The sequence below is a fragment of the Dermacentor albipictus genome, chromosome 10 (genome assembly GCF_038994185.2).
Source record: "Dermacentor albipictus isolate Rhodes 1998 colony chromosome 10, USDA_Dalb.pri_finalv2, whole genome shotgun sequence".
NCBI lineage: Eukaryota > Metazoa > Arthropoda > Arachnida > Ixodida > Ixodidae > Dermacentor > Dermacentor albipictus.
The window spans coordinates 49,218,107-49,245,432 of record NC_091830.1 but is presented as its reverse complement, the minus strand read 5'-3'; the positions used below and the strand labels follow the sequence as shown (position 1 = coordinate 49,245,432).

Genomic DNA, 27,326 nt, shown 5'->3' with positions numbered 1-27,326 from the left:
CCCAACACCATAGCCACTGAGCAACCACGGCGAGTAGTAAAAATCTCATGACTAAAGAAAAAAAAAAAGAAAGCGAGAGAGAGAGATCAGACGGCAGCCCCCAGTTTTTCAACACAATTTTGCTCGCATCATGCGAAAAATTAGGCAATCCAGAAGCAACATATGTTGGGGGAAAACTTTGCAGCTTACGCTAGCAGCAGTGAAAATCTGAGTACACTAGATTTCCAATAATTCGACTCCTGTTAATTCAATTTTTCCTATAACAAGTGAAGGTCCTAGCCGGTGCCCATATTGTTATTTCAATCCTAGAATTAGAATCCACTGCTGCATTCAAAAGACAAGGAGAATGAGGTACTGAGTGTTTCCTTCATGTCCTTGTATTCAGGTTCTGTCTTGTCGTGCAGAATCGGATATGGCACACTTTCTCCAACAACATTTCTACCGGGATGTCTCGGTTAAGACGCGTCATTGTAAAAAAAAAAAAACAAGCGTGAACGAGACTAGCCAAGCCAACCAAAACAAGCATGGGTGGGAGCTGACACGAGCAGACGATAGTGCAAAACAAGCGGTCCAGCTGAACCAGATGCGAGTCTGAGTAGGGCAGTTAGGCGGGTCTACATGATACCAGTTTCCCGTGCATATGTCACTGTAGGGGCCACCCTTATTGGTCTCCTCCACTCGCACCTCACTTGCAGCCGCAGCAAGCCGCAAAAAAGCGGCCCAGGGCCAATCCCTCCCGTGGTGTGCGTTTTGCCGTTAGTGTGGCTGGGCATTATGGCGCGACGCAGAAATGGCGACCTTGCCGTTTCAGAGAGGGTGAAATGTCCGCCACTACCTTTTATTTTTCATATTGCACGCGGCGTTCAAGGGATTCTCCTAAGCCTTTACTCCATGTCGGGGTCAGAGCAATGCTGGTCAGAGCTGCTGCCACGTGATTTGGCGCGCTGCTGAGAGCACTGTCAGAGCCCGGTATGTTCAAATTTGCAAAGTTGCAAATGCTTGCGTGTTTGAATTACCGGACGTTTTCGCCCATTGGAATACACATAACTTTGACGGGACCACGGTGCCAGTTAAAATGAACTGGAAGTTCAAATTAAGCGTGTTCGAATTAACGAGATTCGACTGTACTACCCCAGCAGCACACCCGAAGGAGTGCAGATTCAACTGGTTGGGAATCGAATTAACAGAAAGAAAGCGTTTTAGTGTTCGAACTCAATGAGTTTTCCTTCCATAGTAATGCATGGTTTCTCACCAGGACATTTCAGTGCATTTGAATTAAGTGAAAAGTCGAATTAACCGAGGTCGGCTATACAGATTTGTTTAACAGCGCCAGCTTGTGTGACAGTGCAGGCAATTGCAAAGGAATAGGCAAATCCAATCCACCCTCACTGCTCAATAAAGATGCACCCAGTGTTACAAGCTCAGCTATAATGACATAGTGGCATTACCTGACCACATAATGGCACTCACAATAGACATCTGGACACCTTGTCTTTCAAGCCCGTATATATCAAACTCACAGAAAAATGGGAATTATTTCCATACATCATGTAATTCTATAGAGAACATGCTATAGAGAACATGCTAAGTGCCATTAAAGACACTTGGTTGTTAGTCAGCGCTGTGGTCTGTGTCCCTCTCGTCGTCCTGTTGTTTAGGGCTGTTTACTGCTCGTAATCATGAACTAACCAGCCCAAATGCATACTCTTCTGTAGTATAATGTTGGCATTCTTCCAGTTCTCTGGCACCCTTGAAGTCGATAGACAGTTTGTACAAAGGGCCGCCAGCTTTTCAAGCATTATGTCTCCACCATCTTTGATTAGACCAACTGGTAGTCCATCTTCTCCTGCTGCTTTTCCCCATTTCATGTCTTGCAAGACACTTCTAACTTCATCGCTAGTTATAGAAGGAGCCTCTGTAAACTGTTCGTTACTACTTCGAATGGAGGCATCGTGGCTGCTTTGGGTACTGTACAGGGCAGTATGGAATTCTTCCGCTGCTTTTACTATATCTTCGGGATTGCTGATGATATCACCCTGTCTCTCTTTCAGTGCATACATCTTGGTTTGTCCCATGCCTAGTTTCCTTCTCACTGTTTTCAGGCTGCGTCCATTTTTTATTGCTTTCTCAGTCTTTTTCACGTTATAATTTCGAATATCCCTTATTTTCTCCTTGTTGATTAGTTTTGACAGTTCCACAAATTCTATGTGATCTCTTGAGTTTGACACTTTCATTCTTTGTCGTTTCTTTATTAGGTCCTTTGTTACTTAGGAGTGATTACCTACTGGTTGCCTTGTTGCCTTACCACTCACTTCAATTGCTGATTCTGAAGCCAGCCTAGTTACAGTATTATTCATTGCCTCTATGTCACCTTCATGTCCATGTTCTAAAGCTGCATATTTGTTTGCAAATGCTAACCTGAAATGGTCTGCTTTTACCCTTACTGCGACTAGGCTGGCCTGTTTCTTCTTGACCAATTCTACTCTTTCTCTCTTCAAATTGAGGTGAATCCTAGCCCTCACTAACCTATGATCACAGCACTTTACCCTACCCAACACTTCTACATCCTGCACTATGCTGGGATCGGCAGAAAGTATGAAATCAATTTCATTTCTGGTTTCACCATCAGGGCTCTTCAAGGTCCACTTTTTCTTATAACGCTTCCTGAAGAAGATGTTCCTTATTCGCAGCTTATTCCTTTCCACGAATTTTACCAACATTTCTCCTAGTGTGGTTCCTAGAATCCATGCCATAGTTGCCAAATGCTTGTCCACCAACCTGCTTTTTTCCCACTTTTGCATTGAAGTCGCCCATGACTACAGTATACCGAGTTAGCTCGGGCTAACTTGTGAAGTGGCCGGGTAGGAATTTGCTATGACACTCCCACTCTAACAACCCATCTTGCTCCTATACCTAGGGTATTCTTGTGAGTTAATGGCATGGACATGCCTAGAGATGCAGCAAAAGCCAACAAATACTTCAAAACATTTGTAATCTGTTTCGCTGCTGTTTTGATGACGCTGAATGCATAAGCTGTGATGAATTCTAGCTGTGATGCTGAAATTATAGTGCACCAAAAAGAATAATAAACAGACCTGCATGGTACACAAATACGAATGCTAATTCCAATGAAGCTGTTTTACAGAGTACCTGATATTTATGCACAGATACAATATTGACAAGCAACCAGAAAGACAAAACAAACAGGCCGCGACAACTGCGTAAAAAACAATGCAGGTAATCTTCTGCAGTCTGCATGCAACACATTGGTCTATTTTTCTTTGCGCGCCAGAAGTTCAGCAATGAAATACTAACTAGCACAGTCATATGCATTGCTAGCTGTGAATGATTGTGTTATTTCTTGTGATTGCCTTTATTTTCTTCCTGTAAACACTAACCTTTCCCCAAATAAGTTTAGCAGCTGATTTGCAGCCTCTCTATACTCGTTGTTTGATTTGCGCTGCACACGGAAAGCACAATTATAACAACAGACACTAAAACCAACCAACTGTCATCATTCATGTGCCATGATGCACTAGAGAGAGTTTGAAAATGGCAGAACACCGATCACAGACTAACTTTTTACCATACAAAGTGTAGTTCTCAGCGTTCACGAATAAAGCAGGCAATGATACTGACCGTAGCTACGAAGTGCCTCGCGATGTAGTCGTACAGCTTCCACGCATCCCCATCCAACTCACTCCGCGACGCATCCCTGGTTGGTGTAATCGGAGGGTGGTCGCCGGCGTCATGGCCCTTTCTGTGGCGCACGTGACACAGAAAGAGAATGTATGTTCCATCAAACACACTCAGACCCGACTTGCAAAAGGAAAAGAAAACGTGAGTTTAAAAAGTTAGCTACATGAAGGGACAAGAACCAAGGCCGAGAGACACAAATTAAACGTGCACTGTGCCAGTGCATCTGGTACTGCTCTGTGCTCGTCTGTTTTCACAGTTTTCACAAAGTTGGCATCTTGGAATTTTGAACCAACTGGCATGATATAGAACTTTGGTCAATATAGCATGTCACTCAATGTACACTAGGCTTCCAATAATTTCCAGCCTGACCGAAGGTCCTGATGAGCGCCTCTGCAATTCTGGGGGCCCAAACTTTTGTTATTTTGATCCTAAAATTGGCGTTCACTGGATAATTTGAAATTGGCAAGTTAGTATGCACACATGCCCTGTGATGACCTAAATAGCTACAATTTTAGTGGCAATAACTGTCTTGGCAGAGCTTAGGGGACAGTGATTGTGTTGAACACACAACAATCTCTTGTTGAAAACGCCTATTTTTGGCCTGGGAGATTTTCAAGCAATAATCGCAACTCGCAATGTCTGATTACGATAGTTCCCCGATTCTAAAACACCTTTTTTTCTTTTTTGAAAAAAAAAAAGAAAATTGGGCCAAAATTTGCCTGCGCGGTGTAATCGGATACGAAACCAAAACCGCATTTGTGGCATTTGTATGCTTTACTGCACAAGACTATTGTACTGCTGTGAACCTCACATTAAAAACCATGCAGCGAAGTTGGAAACCGACCACCGTCGGGCAACCAACACCCTTGCCTTTTTTTTTTATGCGAAGCATATTGCAATCACTCAGTTCAGCCCTTGGGCGCGGCCGCGCAGCCACTATTGAGGGTATGAGCCATTGTTCATTGCTGCGCGTCTCATATGTGGGTCTATTCTCTTTTAAGTTTGCTATGTTTGTTATTAGGTTGCTTCTATTTTTATGCGTTGCATATTGCAATCACTCAGTTCAGCCCTTGGGCGTGGCCGCGCAGCCACCATTGACCTTTAGCGCAACCACGTGACGTGACGTCATGACAGCCGGAGGAAAAGCTGGGCTCCAACTCGCGCAATATGCAACGCATTCTTGGCTTAACCAAGCTAAGCCTGAACATTAAATTGTGTAACGACCTATAAGAATTATTTGGAAAGATAAAGTTATGATCAATGTTTTCTTTACTTTAATTGTACAGCGGAACCAAACACCGCCACGTTCGTGTGACATCACAGATAGCAAAGTACGTTCTCTTTCTTGGGTCGTTTTTTTATGCGACGCATACTAGCCGCACAACCACGCTATTCCTTGCTGCGCCGCGCGCGGCCGCGTAGCTACCATATGACGTCATAACAGCTGCAAAAGCAGAGGCTCAACTCGTGCGCTCGCTTGCGGCCGCGTAGCTACATAGCCGAGTCTCAGCTCGTGCGCTCGCCTGCAAGAGTTGTTTCTTCGTCTAGCTGAACCAAATATAGCCAAGCAACAGCAGTTCACCAGGCTAAACAGTGCTTCAACAACTAAAATAAAGGCTAGTATGCTTCGCATCCTGGGCTTAACCTTAGCTAAGCCACAGCCATTTTTTGCTAAAATTTTGGGCATGCGTTGGCTTTCTATTTTGTTTAGGAGCTTCAATGACATTTCTACATTAGTTTTGTACTTTAGGCGCCTAAAAAGAGGGCGCAAGTTTGATTTGGGGGCCTGTTATACTTGGGCAAATACTGCCACATGAATTGGCAGTTTGTTTTTATGTTTCATGTGAATCGTACTTAATACAACTCCCCGGATAATTCAATCAATTTTGTCGGTCTCGCTAGGGTCAAATTAAAAGATGTTGGCTGGAACAGGTTTATGAAATTTAAGACTAAACACAGTTCGAGCAAAAAAGAAGAAACAAATTAATATAAACACGACAAACGAAGAGAAGTTTACAAAACGCACTATGTCCATTGAAAATAATTCAGGGCAAGTTCGAGTCCTTAACCCTTTGCAGCCGTACGTCAAATTCCTCCCAACATGCAAAATTATTATTCTAAATTAAATTTCTAAATCAAGCGCACAGGGTCACTTGGCCCCTTCCCAAAAGCAGCCGGGTTACGTAGGGAATGACAAGTACGAAGACCAACAAGCCACAGCAAGGACTAGGAGACAACAACCAATCTGCCAACACACAAATAAGCAAATATTAGGTTCTCACTTCGGTTTGTTAATCCCCTTGGAGAGAAGGTCCTGCACATCTGCGCTGAGATCTGGCACCCTCTGGAGCTGGTGCAGCGTGCCCCTGGTGCAAAGGAAGAGTCAGATGCACAGCTAAAGATCACCAACTTTTTCTACTAACTTTTGCTCAGTCTGAACTGTGCTGCAGTGAACCAGCAAATGAACACAATCGCAAGGCCTGCACAGGACTTTTTGTTTATCTGTAATGTATTATTCAATAATTTATTTTTTATTTGTGTTACCCTCAAGGTCACTGAGTGAGAAGACTCTGGGAAACAGAGTTGCATACAGTAGAACCTCACTGGTAAGATCCTGTTACGTATGATTTCAAGGTGCCAGTGTTCGTGGCTGAGAACATAAAAAATGACCTGATTGAGTTACGCTTACTTTACTGGTTTTACGTTCCCGGAAAACAGTTTTGGCACCAACATTCAGTAAATCGCCAAACTGTGATTGTAGATTCATTTTGTAGCCATCAGATCCAATGTAAACAAGAAAATGCGCAAAGGGCAAGCAATCTTGAACAGCAGCCGCCACTGTTGCAGCTTCACCACAATATTCACCTGCCATATTTACTCAAATATAAGCCGCACCTTTTTCCAATAAAATGGGTCGAAAAACTGCGTGAGCATTAGAATTGAGTATGACCCTAAATCTGTATTACCATATCACTATCGGCATTTCAAAACGGCCACCTCGTACGCGCTTCGAGCCTGGCTTGGTCTGTGGTTTGCTCTATCAGCATGGAAGTACCGACTGAGAAACCATGCAGAGTTCATCACAATGCCACAATTAAGGGGAATATGGTCACGTGTGCGGAGACGGACTGAAATCGGGCTGTATCATGGGCATTTGGCGTTCCCGAAACTTGCGTGCGGGATTGGCGCAAACAGGAGAGGCGTTCTACTCTGGCAGCTGTTGCATACAACGTGGCCACGTGGCTGTTATCTTGAAAGTGATCTGCGATGGAGACCAAGCCTATGCGTTTAGACGCACCGTGCCGTGTTATCGTCGCTTAGTTCACGTTGAAGTGAGAGGCCGCAGAAAGGTCAATTCGCTCACTCCCGCTACCGCACTTCCTCAATGCAGCGTTTTGATAAAGAGTTTCCACGGTCATCGAGTGAGATGTGTTCATGTTTACTTGTGCGTACGTGACACCATGCTTGTTAATTTAGCAAATAAGTAAATGTTTAAAAGTTTATGCGGCCATTAAAGCTACTATCCTTACTTTTAGCATTGTGATAATCTTTTGCTCTTGCTCATTTTTACCAAGGATAACAAGGTACGGCACACGCAAAAGAGTATGCTCACGTATTTTAAACCCAATTTTCTCATAGCTGTCTACTAATTCGCTATCGCAATCAATGCTTCGCCTTTCGGGTGAAACTGCAATGTTTTTTCTTTTATCGCAACTTTAGCGTATCGAGAGTAAACCTTTGTTTTTACAAATGAGAGAAAGTTTTATTTCTGTATGAAAGAATGAGGTGCACAGTACTGAAAAGGACCTTTCTTTTTTTAGGTCACGGAAAGCATTGCTATATAGGGCACGTCAGAATCGAGTAAATAAGGTAATCAGACTTCTGTCGGATCTCAGTCATGCTCCTAGCTCGAAGGTGAGAGCACCTCTAAGTGCTCCAAGCTGGAGCGTGATGCTCGGAATGTAGCCCGAAAGTATGTTCCGAGTGCTTGATTTCGACCCGCCAAATGCAAACTGCCTTGTGAGACACTCTAGAAGCTTGAAAGGGAACAGTCGAACGTATCATTAGAAATATTGTGGATTCTCAAGGCCGAAAGTTTACTGCAAAAGCCCTAGTCTGTAAGGAATCCCAAGACAAGTCAGCTGGACCCTACCTGAGGTCGAAGTTTTCAGGGTATTGGGTGGTCTCCGTTCGCGGATAGCTGATGTAACCTTGGGTGTAGAGACGCTCCGCAATCTGCATGGCGTGGTGCGGTCCCATGCCCAAGCCGGAGCTCGCAATGCGCATGAGCTCCACCGTGTTGAGGGCCACGGGGCGAGGTTTGCTCTTCTCTTTTTGGGTGACATCTGTTAACCTGCAAGAAAACGAAAAAAAAAATGGAGCAGAAAACATTAGAGAATGACTGTCAAAGCCAAGCAATAGCTTCGCAGCAGACCTGCTGAGACATGCTGTGGGGTTGGTTATTGGTGAACACTTTTGGTTAATGCTATGAGGCATGCGGGTGTCGTGGTGTATAACGAAAATCACTGACCACGCTGCCATAATCCAGTTAGTTCCTAAACACTGTGACATATACAGAAACGAAAAAGCGAATCCAGCTGCCTGCACAGCTTTAAATTTAGGGGGTTAATGGTCTTGTAGACCAAAAAATCATGAATTTGGAAGTGCTATTTTCGCATTATACAGCTACAATGGAATCCTGATAATTTGAAATCCTTTAATTCAAATTGCCTTGCTGGTCGTAACAAAGTCCTATGTATGTGAATAGCGAAAACCTCCAATGAATTCAAAATCCAGAAACGGCGCAGCGGTTATTTCAAACTAAATTTCTCACTCCTATGAACTGTTTATGGACAAATCCGAGCCAAAGACGAAGGCTCAATGCATCACGAACGGCCATAATGCCGTGTGCTGTAAAAATAGAGTTTAGCTTGGCTGGTATTAGGGTAAACTTGGCGTTTAACCGGTGGGGAACAGGCGTAAACATGAGCAGCCTGCATGTTGAAGCCATCCCGTGGCGCAGAGCTCGACCAGACAAACGCAGCTAATGTTACAGTAACCAACTGTATTCTACTTTGCTGCAGGCATTAATTTTCAGCAGCAACACAATTATGCCAATGGCAAAAATTTACACCAGCAGCGAAATAGAACACACTTGGTTACTGCAACATTAGCCATGTCTGTCTGGTTGAGCACTGCGTCACCAGGCGGCTGCACCGTGCAAGGCACTCAGGTTTCTGCATCCAGCCCTCCGGTAATATGCCCAGCCCGCCTGCATTCACCCGAACACCGGACATGCTAAAACAGTCTAATGACAAGGAAACATGACCTGGGAGCTGAGACTAAACAGAAGCAAGCAGAGCAGCACAGCCTAAAAATAGCAGGAAAGCCTCATCACTTCTGGGGCACGCTCGATGACGTTACCACATGCTCACTTGCCCAACCTCCTCCCTCCTAGCATGCGATGGACCAGGCCACCTCGAACAATGGGCATGTATGAGCATCAAGCCACCACGCACTGCTTATATGACCAGCTGATCCCATTGATAATGTGGGCAGAGCACCACTCTCACCACCAACGATGCGTGAGAAGGAATAGGATCGGAAAAGGCATCGCTAAAAACTCTCGACCCAGATTGCTTTGATGCTCTACTTTGATTGATTTCACAAGATGTGCTTCACAATCGTCAACTTGATTCGCTAAGCTAGCAATCGAACACAGACAGGCAATTGGTCTATATACCTGGTAGTTATAAAAATATAACTTTGTAGATATGTCCATAATATTTCTTAATATTTATTAAATTATGGTGCTCGGTTTTTGTACTTTTCTTTAAACACAAGTTTTTGATGTAAAGTAAATTTAAAAGAGCACAAGAACAACTTGGTTAACACTGAACAGCATAAGCGCTCATGGAGTGCTTATGGTTTACAGCCTTGTCCGTCCCTTTTTTGGCCTAACAACAAGTTTAGTTGAATTCATTTTTGACTCCTTCCAATATTGAGGCCTCAATATCTCCACACTAACAGCACATAGAATTAAAATTCCTTTTGCATCAAGAAGCTTAATGTGTACTGTATCATATGCAGCCAATGACCAATTTTCTGGGCACCTGACTTTTCTATATGCTCGATAATTTGGATACGTACGTGGCACCGCTACGTACCCGGTAGGGTCAATGAGTAAGAACGTCTCAAATTTCGAATGTGAAAACCCTTCACTCTCTGATTTTCCAGACTTTTTGCCATGCCAGCTGGTCAGAAATGCCATTAATCGAAGCCACCACCACTGCCATTGTTGATATCTTGCCACCTCGAACCGGTACTTGTGCACACAAATCCGTTGGCAGCCACAGCCACCACTGCAGCACCGCTAGGCTTAGCTGCTTCGACGTTTGCTACCAAGCTTCTTGCTCTTGGTGCCATGTTCTTCATTGAAAGAATTTGCCGCTGTGAGCAATGACGCCGATTCCACCTTTGTAATCCTTGCCAATGGCTCTGAAGCTCGGAAAGCACGACATGTTGCATAATGCCGGTTCCCGAAAGTCGGCTTTGCTTGAATATGGCAGCATTATGCAGCGAAGCATAAGCGATGTATTGCGTTATTGCACTGAAGCATACCAAGAGTGAGAAGGGGTAATTGTCATGGGACACGGCCTGTATTTCTTAATTATACATGCGTGCAACAGTCATTTCCAGACCTAATATGAGCACCAATATGCCTAATAAGTGTACCGGCAGGCCTGCAGAGCTATTTGGAATGTGCCTGTGATGATTTCAGCCCTTGGACACAGTAAAAGGCGTGCATGTTTTCGGACTGCCCGAATTTTCGGACGTTTTCGTGGCCCCTAGGGCGTCTGAAAAATCGGATGTTGCCCATATTGCAAGCGGATTCTTTTTCTTTTATTTCCACCAATTCTTTATTTTGCTACTTTGTCTGCCACATGGTTGCCAGAATTTGAAGGCTTTTATTTAATAGCATGTAAAACAGCTATTATTAGTCAAATTGAAAAAAAAAATGCTTGCGAAACTTCATTCCTTACTTTTTATGCTGTCTAGCCACTTGCCTGGGCCAATTGTTGAAACAAATTTTTTATTCAAATTGTGCCCACAAACAATGAAAGTGAAATGTTAATTTGCTGGTAACTAAGTTCAGCGGTGGCACAGCCGTTTGATTTTTTGGTGCAGATCCTGACGCAGGCAAAAAACCGACTTGGTGCAGAAATAAGCACTTCTGGCCCAGTGTCGAACACAAATGTATGCACCATATGGTCACAGTTTTATTTGAAATAGTCAACAAGCATACCAGAGCTGGCTTTATATGTAACAGTGTGGCATTCGGGATAAAAATTAGCAATCTAGTGTCATTAATTTTCATTAGAATGTCCTTCCCTGTGCGCATATCATAGTATAAAGCCACTTTTACCTTTTTGACTTGAAATTTGCTTTGGCGCATTCATCACACTTTAGGCAAAAAAACAAAACAGAAAATAGAAGACTGTGGGACAAGAACGCGTAAGGAAGACATTTATAGGATGTCCACGACCAAATTGAAGTTAAAGTGAGGATGTCTAGAGATTTCTTTATCTCTAACGCACATAGCCTCTTCTGCATAACCGAGTCACGTGAAAGCTTTAGCATTAGTAAGTAGTCAGACCCTGTCGCACTCCTCCTCACTGTAAGCAAGGAACCTATAACGGTCCCAATGCGTCAATAATGTGTGTGTTTTCTTTCAACCTTAGGAGAGTGCTCGTTTTATTTTGACCACACACCGCCCTCACCTGGCGAGTTTTCGTCAAACATTGGACAATACAGACACCAACATATGCCTGCAAATTTCATAATTTTATTACACTAACTAGTTTTATGCCATCCTTAACTGTCTTTTCTTTCTCTCGAAACCCCATACTGTAACTATAACAGACTACCAGTCATCTGCCTAACTTCGTCTCTTCCTGTAGATCTCAACTATATCACCAGCTACCCTCATTTGCTCTCTAATTCACACTGCCATCATCCTGGTGCACCCGGTGAGAGCCGTCAAAGCTAGAAACAAGTGGATGTCTTACTCAGCTTCCTTGATGTTGGAGGTCTGGGACAGGAACACCATGGCCACCTCCCGGTCAAATATCCTGCCCCGCTCCCAGTCCAGTGTCATGGTTTGCTCGTTAGTCAGTTTGACCTGCAGGTAAGATTAGGCACAGAAGATCACTTTTCACTCAGTTTCAATAACGTTAATACGGCACGCGATAACTTCATTTGTATTTATGTGCACTTTTAGTCAAATAAGTGTGTAATGCACATCTTTGTGACGAAGCCCGCTTTTGACAGTTGTGTCTCTCGGTGTATATTAGGTCCTCTCTGTATTTTCTTCCTCTGTTCACTGGTTCACCTTGGACCACAACGTGGTCTTGTGTGTATGTCCAGAACTCATTATAAGCCTTAGTGCCGTGGCCCTCTATAGATGTTACAGTGTGCCTAGTACTAGTGGTAGTATCCGTGGACTTGATTTACTCTACTATTTAACTCCACTCTAGATTTTTTTAGGCCTGTGATGACACTTCTTATTTTTTATTATTCTTACGTAAAAAGAACTTGCTGTCACTGTAATAGGTGACCCTTTTTTTTACTTTCATTTCAATGAAATAAATGCGTGAAAGCACATTGATGTGCACATTTAGTCTACAACAGCTTTCATGTAACATATACTGCATATATTCCAATCTAGCTCTATAGTTTTCTTTCAAATAATCATATACCAAACTCTAGGGTCAGCTCAGATTCAATGATTTTAAATAACGTGCCAATCTTTAATTGAAAATTATAAATATGATGCATAGCTGGCACCATCCAGAAAAGTCAGGATCGCAGCCTCTGCTAGCCATGCTAGTATCCAACACGTATATGGGCGATATCGCCATTCTGACCTGGGTCGTATGGACGTGTGGCATAGCATTATCATAATGGCACCAAACACGAGATGCCACTATGCTGCCGCTTTCAAATGAAAAGTTGTACTAGCCGCAGAGGCTTGTCAAACGTTAAAGCCGGGCGGGACTTCAGCATCGATGAGAAAAACGGCCGTTGTTGGAGGGGACAATGGGAGACGCTTTTTGCATGTGCCACAACGAGGAAATGACAGTGATAAGAAAGATAGCTATGAAGATAGCAGCGATGATGACGTAGAGTGGGCTCGGCATGTTCGTACTGAATAAATGCTGTTTTCATTCTGTTAACGGTGTCCTCACATTTTTGTTCGGCCTATATAGAAGGTAAGTTTTCGTTTCTTTTTTTTTTCTGGCTTTGGATGGACATTTGGGTGTCAGCTTAGAATCGGGGATGGCCTGGATTCGAGTAGGTAGTTGTGATAACGGTGCCAAAGCAAAAGGGGGTTGAATTCATTCAATTCATTCATTTGCACAAAATCTTTTGAGTTGTGTTTCTTGCACTTAATCAGTAGCTACTGACCTAATATTTATGGCAAAATTCTCATTGGCTCCAGCATGCGCCAATTGTTTAGTTATATGCTTGTACATTACCGTCAATCACGGTTTCAATCTTGAAAAGCACCCGTGACATAAGAGGTACGCTTGGAAACAGCGATGATCAAGTGAGTGTGCAGACTTGTGGTGCTCATTGGCGCACCATCTACTGTGCCATCTGTGCTCCTATTTCGCTTGCTAGATTGGTGCTAGTTTGGTGAGAAACCTCTGCATAGCTAAACCATTGTAATGCTTTGTTGGGCAGAAGTCCACTATGCAATATCATGCGGGAAAAAAAGAGTTTTAGTGCGTCCGCAAACTTCATACCGTTTGTGGTTTACTGAGTAAGCGAAGAGGTGCACGGAATAAACAACACTGGCAGTTACATCTAGTGACGCAGTGTCTAAGCAGACAGCATGTAAAATTAATATTGCATATTAAATATTCTACCTAAGTACTGGTGTAAAGCATATATAGTGACATAATGGTTAACATACCATACTTTTTGATAATTCCCTTGCACACTAACACTGACTTGAAAAAAAAAAGTTCAAATGCATTGTAGGTGGACAAATCATCATAAGATGTTGCCACCAGCTTTGCTACTGCCGGCCATGGCACCGGTAACCTGGTAACCCATAAGCGGTAAGAAGTTCGCACGTATGCTTCGTGTGTGGCGAATGCTAGTCACCCAATGCAAACAGCGCTGAAACGCCTTCCTAACGGCAAGGCAAGCCAATTACGTTGCAAGTAAACTGAAACTTGTGACGTAACAATGTTTACAAACAGAACATATGCTGATGATTTAATCAATAGGTGCTGCACTTTCAGATCCCTCGCTTGCACAAACTTCAAAATTAAATTAAAATTTGTTCTTAGCTGAATTTGTTATTGACACTTTCCAGATGATACCTATGAGCTTTCAGTAATAGAATATACCATTTATTTCAAGTGGGAATTTTGGTGTCAGTGCGCCTTTAAGAATTCTGCACAAGGGATTCCTTTAGCAACTTAATTACTGATCAAGGCATATCAACATTTAAAGCTTGACGAAAATCTCTACGGCTCAAGTTTCTTTTTCTGCAGCAAAACAAGCTATCAGTAAGTCCTGACCTATATCTGAAGTTACAAGCAATACGAGTAACCAGGCATTATCATGCAGAACCATTAACCCCTTTCTGCATAAGAACCAAAACCTTTAAGCATTCTTTTTACTTAGAACAGTGGCTTACTGGTACCAGATACCACCAAATTCACTAATGAGCGCCTAGAGCATCAATATTACGCTATCACATGTTTCTATTAAAACCAAAAGGTGTGCGACACAAAACTTACACTTTCGTTCATTTTAGTTTGTCAATGTGCTTTCCAATTTGTGCATGTATAGCCCTTAATATTTTTGTGCTGAATTTCTTTTCTGCCTAATTTTACAATGCATCGCCTTTTCAGTTTGGACAAGCCAAAGGCTGGCTGTGTTGTACAAATAAATGACAAAAATAAAGGAAAACTGTGGAATACAGTCAAATCTTGTTATAATACAGTTCAAGGGGGAGCCAGAATTAATTTGTTATATCCATTATCACATGCACTACACTATGAATCCTCCACAGGGATTTCAAGAATTTCACTTACTTTGTCATATCCAATTTCATTATAATGAGGTTTGACCGTATGTCAAAAAAGCAGCACAATCACACTGCACATGCAAAGAATGTAAAGAATGGTTTTTAACTTCTTGTCACCTTGATTTGACAAGAATGTATCAGCATAACTCAGCACTGTTCCTTTAGGTATGTTCAAGACTTCAGTGTGTCAAAGCATTACAGAAAGCACATCACCACAGGAATGCCATGGCAAGATAAGCTATTTGAATTCACGATTTTTCACAGTTGCAGTTTGACTTTAAATTTAAAGCTATAAAAGGGGGTTTCACTGCTGTTTTCATGCAGCACTGAAGACTGGCATGCGGAGGTGTGCTCAGTATCAGTCAGCAACTTGACCCGTGTCAGTGTCAAAATATTTCTGCGAAGCGTAATTATCAATGGTTACAAAATAAAGGTTGCCTTGCATACACCCCCCGCGAATAGATAACACATTTTTTGTGTGGTTTCTTTCAGCCGGCAAACCTTAATTTTTGTTTCTTGCATCTTCTTTTGCCGGTTCCACATTGTATGTTAGCTAGCAGCTTGTACTGCTGAGGCGCCAAAGAGCAGCCACTAACGTCGTCTCCGTGGGTGCGGCCGTATGACAAAGGCTTAAGTGAAAATGAGCAGGCGTCGTCAGTGATGAACCATCACTAACAGAAGTAAGCAAAAGGACAATTAGTCGTTCCAACACACAGTATGAGAGCTTAGTCATACGACTTCACTTTGATGTACTATCACTTGCTCAGACTGGCACGCTTATGGCAAAAGTTTCTTTTCTTTAATGGAGCTCTTTCTTTAAAGAGCTACACGCACTATCAGGAAAAGTGAGCAAGCACTGCTCACCTGCACACTGAGGAACCAGTAGGGTTCCGGCTTGAACGACTGTATCTTGTCGTGCCGGTCCACGCAAAAGCCAAGCGTAGGTGTCTGGCATGGACCAAACGACACGCAAGCGCTGTCCAGGTTTCCATACTTCCCCTGCAATTAGGAATATCTTAGTACAGTCAAATGTCTGCCATGAAATGACCTGCACAACGAGGGAATAATTCTGTCCCGGATCTACTGTGAGCTGTGCGATGCGTGACCTTTACATACAACAAAGCGACCTGCACAACAAATGATTTAAGCGGCCCTAATCACTTCATTGTAAAGGTGTTTTACTGTATATCGAATGAATGCAAAATGCAAACTAGACATCGTTATATGCTCTCAAATTTATGCCTGCCAGCCTGTGAACTTTAATATTCCCAAAATCATAAGGACACACGCACACTCCTTCTGTGGGATACATAAGTAGTTTATTAATGGTAATACCAATGGTAACACCAATGGTAATACCCAATGGTAATTTACTTTTAGATGGAACACACAAGCAGCAGTAAACTTAGAACAGTAGAGACAAGACTTAGAACAGCACACAATGTTTTTAGAAAACAGTTACATTCCAGCGACTTAGCTGTTGCCGATTTTTCCTGCTTCAGGGGCTCATCTCAATAAACTTGCATGAAGCAGGCACCTCTCTGATATATGCCATCTTGAACTGCCACGACGGGGTGGCACAAGTATGTTCACCACTTTTGATTTTTGTGCGTCTTGCTTTTCTTTTTTTTTTGCCTGCAACAAACGGAACTGACAGCTATCTTGGACGTCGTGCTTTGTCTGGCACTACAGCTTGTTTAAGTCAGAGGCTTGTATATGAATGTCACCACACTCCTGCAATGAGTAGGGCCAGTAGAGTGTTGGAACAGATGGCACCTGTGAATTTTCTAACACACGGATCCAAAAGAATGGATCAAACAGCATTCTCTTTTATGAAATAATGCAACTAATGTTATTCATTGTTCATGGCTGACTAAATTTACCAATTACAAACTGGCCGGGCTATGTCAGGGTAGCCAGTGCTGTATGTTCACAGCAGCAGCACCAGTCCTGTTCCAAGTTTACAACAAAGCTCCCCGCTCAGTAAATGTATAGCTTCGAACAACTCACAGCACTAATCAACCCCTTTAGCTCAACTTAACATATACCTTTGGCGTACCTCTAAGATTGTCTAATGGCAATCGTTAAACTGAAAAAAATCACACTGAGCCAAAACAGGCATCCTAAAATTTGTGGGAGCTCATAAGTGCCAACAAGCCAAACCAACACCAAAACGTACCCTTGTGCCACAGCCTACAAATGAAGCGGTCAGAGATTCCTTTGACAACTGACAGCTATAAAAATAAGCGTTTCTAAAGGTGATTAGGAGCCTGAAATCTCAATTTTAAACCAGATTGCACTAGAATATGCAGTTCAACCTCACAAGAATGAAATCGGCGGGCAACATGAAAAAATTCACTTCCGCAATAATTTCGTTGTTCCGAAGCGAGATAGCACAGATACGTAATGCGTCACAGAACGAAACTTTGTCAAAATTCCATCAGCCAAGTTTGATGCACTTGCGAGGATATAGAAACGCACTGCTGATAGTACAAAATGCTTCGCATGCGTCAATCAGCACTGGGCAGCACTCTAAATGTAATATTTTTTCTATAAATTCTATATTTTTACGCTAAATTTTGCAAATAAAGACTATACTGCCGTGGAGCAGTATTCTCGTTCCATTGCTCTCGGAGATACGATCACTTTTGCGAGATCTTGAGTAACTCGACACCGGACGTAGTGCTCCAGACATGCAGCAGCATTTGTCTAGCGCATCGTGTCGCCCGTAGGCGCTGACATGCCCGGTGTTGAGCTCGAAAGTGATTGTATCTGGTACACCCGAAGGCAATCGATCAAGGTTACGGCCTGTTTGCTCGAGTCTACGTTCAGCGCCGAATCTGCACACAAAGCCTGTTGGGTGGAACCAAAATCGGCATTCTTGAAGCAAGGAATGTGTACTTCCAGACGATCGCTCAATCATGGCGAGATGCATGGAACTCCATGCTGCAACCACCATCTCAAGCGCCATAAATAATTCCATGTCGGTGCGACATCGATTTCCTTGTGTTTGCTGCATTTTTCTCGCCAAGGCGCACATTACGCACTGCACTTAGTGAACAAAACCCGTTGCCCATGTTGGTAGCAACATGCTGCTCCTTCAAACGAGCGATCAACAAACAAGATGGCGGCCATGACATGTTTCTGGCGCGATTGCTTCCGGTGCTAGGTTGTTTTTGTAAACCAAAATGGCGGCGCACATGCAAGTGTAATGTGGAGGCATTTTATGAAATTTTAGTGAAAAGCAATCGCATTTGAGCACATTTTGGAGCCTGCAAGCCTTGTGTGAGTAGGTAATAAGCGGAGTTACATTCCTGCAAATTTCGTTGATTCAGGATTGTAGTACAGCGACATTTCGTTGTCAAGAGGTACCAAATTCATTGAATCCTATGGGCGATCGCCAGAGATACGAAAATATTTAATTGTCACAATAATTTCGTACTCGCAGGTTTTGACTATACTACAACAGCAAAATCCATTCAATGAGTTGGTACTTTGATGCCATAGTACTAAATGGCCGTAGCACATGAGTGACTGTTATTTGTGTGTTTAGAACATCGAGCTCAATTTAACAGGGTGCGTTATAATAATTTCCTTGATATCTGACAAAAAATGTAAATCTTCGGCTATAAAATAATAATCATAATAAAGTGTTTTAGTGCTAGTATATGGCAATGGCAACCAGTGTATGTACAGTGCTCACGGAATGAAGCATGTAAATTTAGGGCTAACTGATGTGCATACTTTCATTTCCACCCGCTGCAGTTCATATCACATGGACGTAATATTGGAACTTACATTTAGATTGGAGTCCACATCACCGTTGGTGACCAGATTCCTACTGACATGACATGGTACTTTCGAATACTTTGCACGTATGCAGGGCTCTACTAAATGCTCCCTGTCACGTTTCATTTCGTGAGCACTGTACCTCAATGCAAATATAGACACAATAACCTATTACAATTCATAGTTCCTATTTGAAGTAGTAACTTAGCGCAATAAGGACACGGAAACAAGACAGGCGGACAAGGACAAGCGCTACTCAACTTTTTAATGGAAGGAAGGATACTACATATATAGCCTCTTGTCACACATGCGCCTACCAATCAGAAGAGAAACACGTACATGCACATCAAAGGCGGTTGCACAAGTTAAATTCGGCATCTAGTAATGCGATAGAAGGCTCACTTACACACCTATCTCTATTCTTGTTTCCGTGTCTTTATCGCGCTAAGTTACTACTTAAAATGTGGATGACCAACTGGCCCAACAGTAAACTCTTCTAGAACACATAGTTCCTAGTTCAAGATTAGTTAACAATCAATACGGCGGAATGAAGAACATATGTTACTACACATAATACGCACATGAAACACTAACATTAAAATAATTATCTGCAGCCCTTTTAAACAATGAGTATAGTAGGGCGCGTTTACCTGGAAATATTTCGTCTGGAAACGAGTGAATGCACAGCCAATGCGAAGATCCAGCTCCTGTCGAGCATCTACGGACCTGGCTTCATTTTCATTGGGCTCCACCAGCTGGTTCATGGCCGCTTTGATGTCCTTCTCGGTAATGGCACTGAATCGAGCTCGGAAAATGTACTGCAAAACGAGCGCACACAAAGATTACACTCCCACGCCAAGTGCAAATCGTCGTACACCGGACACAAGCTAATGCCACCTGCACTGTGGATGTACTGGCAAAATGGAAGCACTTTCGGAAATGCTTCTTTGACGTTGTTCCTGTAGACGGCAATGCTCACACCATGTGTGGGTACTGTTCTATGGACAGCCGCCCGGATACTGGACATTTGCTCTGGGAGTGTTCGGGCCCCGGCAGAATTTGGATTCAATGCAAGCCCAAGACTGTGGACCCTCAACAGATTGCTACACCCTGCAGGCAACACACGCGGTACTCTAATTGTGCTGCGGAACCTTGAAGAAACTGGCCAGTGTGGCCAATATTATTATTTATGCACCCTTCCCATCCTTCCCTTCACCCCACTAAGGCTTCGAGCCATTCTGTCAGATTAAAGATCTATACACCCATCCGAGATTCCACTTGGTGGAACACTTGAAGTTAACCTTACGGTGCCCCTTATTTCAGTTTAACCCAATCAGAAGCTGGTGTTGTTTCAGATCACTAGCAGCTGAAATTAAAGAGATTCTTTACACACACAACAGTCTCCCCAGTGTTGAGTGACACTTCAACCACAAATTTTCTTTCTTGAAAATACAAAGATTAACTTAAATAACCAAAGATAACCAAATATTAACTTAGATACCAGGCAGTTTAAAACACAGGCAACCTTGTATGACTGTGTTCAAAATGCTGCTTACAATTTTCTGCTACGTAACCAACAACCACTAATTCAAGTAAACTCGTTAATGGCACAAACAACTCGACTTCAAGGTTTTCGAAAGCCAGACCTGATTATGTACAACAGTTCTCGGTTACTTTCATTGTCAAAAGAATGCAAATGTTTGACCAACACCAATAACAACAAAAAAGAAAATCTTTTTCGCATGGTCAGGAAAGGCTAGCTCCAGGTGTTCATGCCCCAAAATATATCTCAGAAATCTTTTTCATGCTAACGTAAATAGAAAAACGTTTCTAACTCTGCTTCTTCCTGTTTCTTAAACATTAATAAGTGCCCATATATTAAAAATCCTATACAAATTCCTGGTGATCTGTCCCACAGTTTTACATAACTGAGGCATACCTGTTGATTGTATGATGCCGGCTTTCTTAGAAATGGCTTGACGATGTTGATGACTTCAAAGCAGATGTTCTCACCTTCCTTGTCACAATCAAGCCACAGCACCAAGTAGTCGCAGCCCTGAGCCTGCAACATGAGTTAAAGCAATAAGCACCTGAATCATCCTCCCCTTCAGCAAACAAACGGCGGGCTCTTGTAGCAGGATTTATTTCCAACTTACTTCTTTTTCAAGAAATCTCGGCAGCTGCAGTTTTGGGTTTGCTTCTTTCTTCTCCGTGGGTGCACTGAAGAGTTCAGCCTACAAAGAAACACGGCACACATATAAGGTATGCAATAAAGCAAGCAAACCTTCAGTCTGTTGAATAGCACAAAACACACCGTCATCACTAGCCATACTTCTCCGTGTATAAATGTTAGCAACCACAGCAATCCCTTACGGCTTACATGACGGTTGCTTTGATTACGCTCTACTTATATCAGACTGAATTTTTCAAATGAGCAACTTCGTTTATCCATCCACATTTTTATCTTAATGACTGAGCGAAGCAGAAAACATTGGCCATGTCAATTTTTCTTTATTTAATGTGGTCAGTATTCATACATGATCCCTGTAATGCCTAGTGTATCGTATATGCCATGCTGAGTTTGATGCTACAAACGCTGATTGAAGCATGGGAAGCTTGATACAATGCACATAGTTGTGTTTTTTATATGCTGGAGTGAAGTTTCAGCACTGAGGCCTCGAGCCATCTTGTGAGATTAAAGATCTGTCCACCCATCCGAGATTCCACTTAGTTAACCTTAAGGTGACCCTTCTTTAGTTTCACTAAATCAGAAACTGAAATCAGTTTCAGATCACCAGCAGCTAAAATTGAAGCGCCATGGCATCACGACAGTCACCTTCTGGAAAGCGATACCGAAACTGGCTGTAAAAGAGCTATTATAACACATTATTTAGGGCACTCTGATACTTGCCATCATATATTTTTTAAGGATTAGAGGTCCAGGACCTTCATGAAATGCCAAAGAAATAATTACTAATTACTTGATTACAACAGCAATTAAGTTATAACCGAGAAAAAAAATTTCTTTGCTGTTGTTTTTCTACAAATGTCAACAATTTGTTTCAATGTTCCTTGACGTGTAACTATGTTTGCGCATTGCAGGGTTAATGGCGCATTCCCATTTGCGACAACCTTAAACGGGTCAACAAAGACAAATTCGGGCTGCCGATACTCCTCAAACCATACATAAAAATACTCCTGTGAAGCACGCTTTCAAAGGGCGCTCAAACCGAAAACAATTTAAATCTGTGAGACCCACTGGCTTCCTTCTGCGAGCTTGCGCATAGGATCCAATCCCGATCCAAAAATTCTATCCCTTTCGGGCGCGATCGCGATCGAAATTGCCTCTGTGACAGTGCGGTATTTTATTTTCAGCTGTGGGCAGTGTTCTCAGAATTAGTGATCATATGCTGCTTACAGAAGGCGAAGTCCCACAAACGTGCTTCCAAACTCCTCATGTTTATTTACTAATTCGTTCATTCATTCTCGACTTCGTTCAAACCAGGCATCACATCGTTAAATCGCAACAGGTACGACTCATTTACCTGGCAAAGTCTGACAAGTTAGCAGCGGCCGCGTATCCGCCCCTGGTATAGCAAAAGCAAGGTAATAATAATAAAAGCGACTCACAGGGTCCACTCGATCCCAACTGTTGTACTTGCTGTGGAAGTCCGTTGTCATTACATGACCGCAGACCGATGTCATCTTGAAACGTGCCGGCTCGTTGTAGAACTTGCCGACGTACTCGTAGACGGTGCAGGCGCTGCTTATGCCTTTTCTAGGCTTCATGTTGCCGTTAGATAGGATGGCTGCCAGTGATTGAGCCAGCGCTGGCTTCTCCGCAACCATGAGAACGTTCTTCATGGTGAATAACTAGTGAGATTCCTTCACGACCCAAGCCTTCACGACAGCGACATCTTGGATTTGATGCGGATGGATGGAGTAGTGTTTCCAAGACGCGCCGCCAGAGGGCCAAAGTGTTGCTAGGAAACATGTAGAGAAATGAATACAAAAGCTGTTAAACCAGATAGATTAGTACATATGATTGTTGGAAGTTTATGGATGAAGGGAGTGGGAATGAAATGTTCATACAAAACCTGACGTCTTCAAATGTTCACCTTTCGGCACGGCGGTAGCAATCCAATGGGGTCGGATCGCTCAAAAGGCTTGTCTACCGAGTGTTGTGTAAATGTTAAAAATCCCCAAAGGAACACCAACAGTACATTTTTTACTATTAATTTTTGTGCTAAAGGAAGGTCTTAGAACTCTAAACCATGTCTAAAGACTAGGAAAAATAGCGACAAGTCTCAGACTGCTTTAAATAATTCGATATAGTAGCATTTCTAAAATCAGCTTTGTTTTTGTTTTCCACTACAATACTGCATGCCTGATGTCACGGCGCAGTATGTGGTCACGTGGGAGTTGGATATTGCGACAATTTGACACTAGCTCGGGTTTTTCTGTTGCCTCGTATGCTGCTACTTTCTATGCTTTCTACTTCTACTCGTGAAGAGGGCTGATGTAAAAAACGAAACCGAAACTGGTTGTAGAAAAGTGGTTTCGTTTTTTCAGAGGGTACTGTATTGTGACGTCATGACACAAAAGGTTATTACGATGAAGCAGGACGTTTGGCGCTCTCTCAGGCTTGCGCCTCAAATGCTGCTCCTCGTGAGGGCGTGCTGCTGTTTCTGGTGCACTTTCTCGCCCTCCACTTTCATTCCCTACCCCCTGTGCAGCGCGGTTGAGGTGTCCTCTGCTGAGAGATCGTTACTGCGCTGCACTTTAAGGCCAGAATACATGGAGCGAACTTTCACGACGAAGTTCGGGCGGCAGAAAATCTGCCGCGGCGCGACGCCGTATGTTCGTCGGGCTGCGCTACATGGAGCGAAGACACGGCGGCCGCCGCCGGCGAGTCGCTGCGTTGTTAGCGTTGTTATCAGAGTGGCTAGACGAGGCAAAAGTGCTGTTGTGAAACACGTGATACAAAAAAAACATTAACGACAACTATTATCGCTTTTGAATTGCGGAACACTCTAAAAACGCGTAAAATTTTGTTTAGGAATGTCCCACAGGATGGCACGCTTCTGAACAGCCGAAATTAATTTGTCGTTCGGGATCGAGCGGGATCGGGATACACGGACAAGCGGGGAAGCCAGGTCGGAAGTCGGGGCGAATAGTGAGACCTGATTGGCTCGCTTTGGGGCGCCGCTCGTTTGCCGCTTCCGGTATCGCCGACGCCCGACGAACTTTTCTGCGCCAGCTAGATCGGCGGCGAACGACGACTTCTCCGCCGCCGCGCGTCGCGCGTACGCCGCCGGGCGTCGAACGCCGACTATTCGTCGCATATTCGCTCCATGTATTCTGGCCTTTATGCTTTAAAGCTTTAAAGGTATAGGAACTTCGTATAATGCAAAAAAGTGAAAATTAACCATTCATAACGCTCCACCCATTTTCCCCAAATTTTTTCTCGGTGGCTGCTATGCTTCTTCCAGTACATTTCGTACAGTTAGGTCAATTATATGCCGTTCTTAAAACGCACTTACATCTCTAAGGAGCGCTTGAACAAGTAATATATTGCAAAAACCGTAAACAACCCTCACACTTAAGATTTTGCTACACACCACCCATAACCTGCCCCGAACACTTGTAAGGAATTAAAACAATGTGACTTGTTTAGCTCACCGATGAAACGCGGGCGCTGCATACAACGTATGAAAATGGAGGAAAATCGAGGGTTCAGTAAATGCTTCCAGCTCCTAATTTATACAGAAACGTTAAGAAACGTCACGTTCCATTGAAGATAACTGGAACCTTTTTAAACATACTCTCTCAAACTTAATTAACAAATACATTCCAGTTATGACCATCAAAGGAAGCAACATTTCTCCATGGTTCAATCAGCAATTACGTCGACTTAATAATAAAAAGAAACGACTTTTCAGAATGTCAGACAAAAACAGACTATCGGCTTCGTGGTGTCGCTATAAAAAGTGTGACAAGGAACACCGACAGCTCTTAAAAACTACTCGTCGTCGCTTTTTCAGTCGTGATTTGCCATCTTTGCTAATAAATAACCCTCGGCGCTTTTGGCGCACAATAAATCCCAGCAACCGCCCCGATGTAACTCCTGCTAATACCAATGGTTCTCCTGTTACTGAATCCGAATGTGCTAAGTTATTAAATGATTCATTCTCAACAGTTTTTACTCTTGAGGATATGACTACATGCCCTAGCATTGATGTTGTTTCCAGTATTAATATGACGGAAATAATAATTGACGAAGATGGTATTTTATCTCTACTTGGAAAATTAAAAACGTCATCTGCATCTGATCATATTGGCTTCAACAACAAAATACTTAAACATATTTCTTCTTGTATCTATCGTTGCTTGGCAGCCATCTTCTCTCTATTAATATCGTCAGGCACAATTCCTCAGGACTGGCTAATAGCAAAAGTAGTGCCGATATTTAAATCAGGGGATCGCTCGTCCCCACTTAACTACTGACCTATATCTTTAACTAGTACCATCTGTAAACTCTTGGAACACATTATACACTCACAACTAATTACATATTTAGAGGAACACAATATCATCTTCAAACACCAGCACGGTTTTCGCAAGGGCTTTTCATGTGAAACACAACTTGCAGGATTTACACTCATCATTGGACGCCGGCATCCAAATTGACGCCATATTCCTTGACTTCTCAAAAGCATTCGATCGAGTTCCTCACCACCGGTTCTTACTAAAACTTAGACATCTTAATATTCACCCACTTGTTCTGGCATGGGTGCAAGCCTTCCTCTCTAATAGACAACAGTTCACGTCCGTCAATAACTTTGACTCTCCTTTCGTCCCAGACTCATCCGGTGTTCCTCAATGAAGTGTGCTCGGTCCATTGCTTTTCCTAATTTATATAAATGACTTGCCCTCGTCCCTCAAATCTAGAGTTGGGCTATTCGCCGAAGATTGCGTTATTTACCGCAACATCTCTTCTGAAGCTGACCGCCAATCTCTACAATCTGACCTTGACTCCTTAACTTTGTGGTGCACAACTTGGCTAATGACACTAAATCCTTCAAAAACTAAGTTGATGTCTTTCTCTAAAAAAGCTTCTCGAATTCCGACGTCTTACTTGCTAATAATACTTCAGGGGAACTTACGACCACGTACAAATATCTTGGAGTTAACTTTCAGTCTGACCTGTCCTGGAATTACCATATTAACGTCACCCTTGCTTCAGCAAACCGCTCACTTGGGTTTCTTAAACGTAACTTGAAGCACACCCCATCGCGCTTACGTAAACAGGCTTATATCACTTTAATCCGTCCTAAAATAGAATATGCCTCAGCCATTTGGGATCCCGATCAAGTCTACAATATTAAAAACATCGAAGCCCTGCAGAACCGTGCTGTGCGTTTTATTTTTTCGGATTACTCACGTCACACCAGCGTCACTTCATTGAAGAATCGTGCTGAACTGCATGTGTTATCATGTCGGCGTAAAATCGCTGGCTTATCACTTCTTCATTAGCTCTACCATCATGCATCACTTCGCGAGGACTTCTTTAGGCCACCCCCTGCCTTCTTTCCCCGCCGTGATCACCCTTTTAAAATCGAACGCTTCACGTGTCGCACACTAACTTATGCCAGATCATTCATACCGCGCACCATAACCGAGTGGAATAGCTTGCCATCACACATCGCAACCGTCACCGACATAAATGAATTCCAGAAACTTCTAATCCTTAATGAAAGTGCGTAAACCTTTCTTGTGTCATGTCCCCCCCCCGCCCCCCCCCCCAATTTTTTTTCCGCTAAGAATGATGTTAAAAGGTGTTCTTGTCCTCTATGTAACATGCATATTTTTTGGGTTATTGTTCCTATTTTTATTGCTGTGTTTTGCCTTTTTCTTTTAAGTTTACGTGTTGTATTGTTTACTGATTTGTTATACATTAATGGTCTGAGTGCTTTCTATGACCCAGATTACCCTCCATTTTTCGTGTGTTTGTGATACATATTCTTCTCGTACACTTAATTCTGATTATTATTGCTGCCACAATAATCTTATTGGTCTTGAATTATTATCTTTTGTGATTATATTATTTATCAGTTCCAAATTTTTGTTTTCAACTTATTACTCACTTATTACATCTGTATGCGTTACTCCACCGCCACGCCCCCCCCCCCCCTGTAATACCCTCCTGCGAGAGGGCCTTTAGGGGTATTCTGAATAAATAAATAAATAAAAATAAATAATGAATTGCCGCACATCACACATAGTATGCCCCTTATTCTGAACGAGTAAAAACTTTGTGTGACGTATAGAGTTTCCATGCGGGCGACATTTAATAGATTAGCGCTCGATAATATATAAGGTATTATCGCCGATAGAGCCTTATATAGTAATCGACAAATTAAGGTAAATGCAGGAAACGATTAGAGATTCCCCCGGTACATTCATGTACTCGCGCCATTACGAAAGCACTCTTCAATTAAATTCGGTCTCTCTAGTAGAATACAACGTTAAAAAAGAACAGCAGTTGGGCAAGGCACACAGACCACGCGGGGTCGTGTTACTTCGCCTGCCAATCACAGAAGTAAAAAAGATCGTCGTCATGCGACCTTTTCAAAATGGCGTCATATCTGATACCTACAGAGCGTCGGCTGTTCTTGAAGAGTCTTTTCATCGGCGGAAGAGATGAGGTGTGCAACAGACATGGACAAAG

The 27,326-nt window shown here is 42.9% G+C and overlaps 1 protein-coding gene across 1 annotated transcript in view; it reads right to left on the bottom strand.

The window, feature by feature from the left end:
- Top3beta (topoisomerase 3-beta) overlaps positions 1–22,564 on the bottom strand; it is a 39,316-nt gene extending 16,752 nt beyond the window's left edge. Inside the window, exons 1-9 of the mRNA XM_070528099.1 lie at positions 22,226–22,564; positions 20,752–20,829; positions 20,535–20,657; positions 19,246–19,413; positions 15,671–15,805; positions 11,769–11,881; positions 7,853–8,053; positions 5,982–6,065; positions 3,640–3,760 (exon numbers count right to left, since the gene is read on the bottom strand). Coding sequence (XP_070384200.1) covers positions 3,640–3,760; positions 5,982–6,065; positions 7,853–8,053; positions 11,769–11,881; positions 15,671–15,805; positions 19,246–19,413; positions 20,535–20,657; positions 20,752–20,829; positions 22,226–22,459 — 1,257 coding nt within the window. The 5' untranslated portion in view covers positions 22,460–22,564. The remainder of the gene's footprint in view (positions 1–3,639; positions 3,761–5,981; positions 6,066–7,852; positions 8,054–11,768; positions 11,882–15,670; positions 15,806–19,245; positions 19,414–20,534; positions 20,658–20,751; positions 20,830–22,225) is intronic.
- Between the last annotated feature and the right edge of the window lie 4,762 nt (positions 22,565–27,326).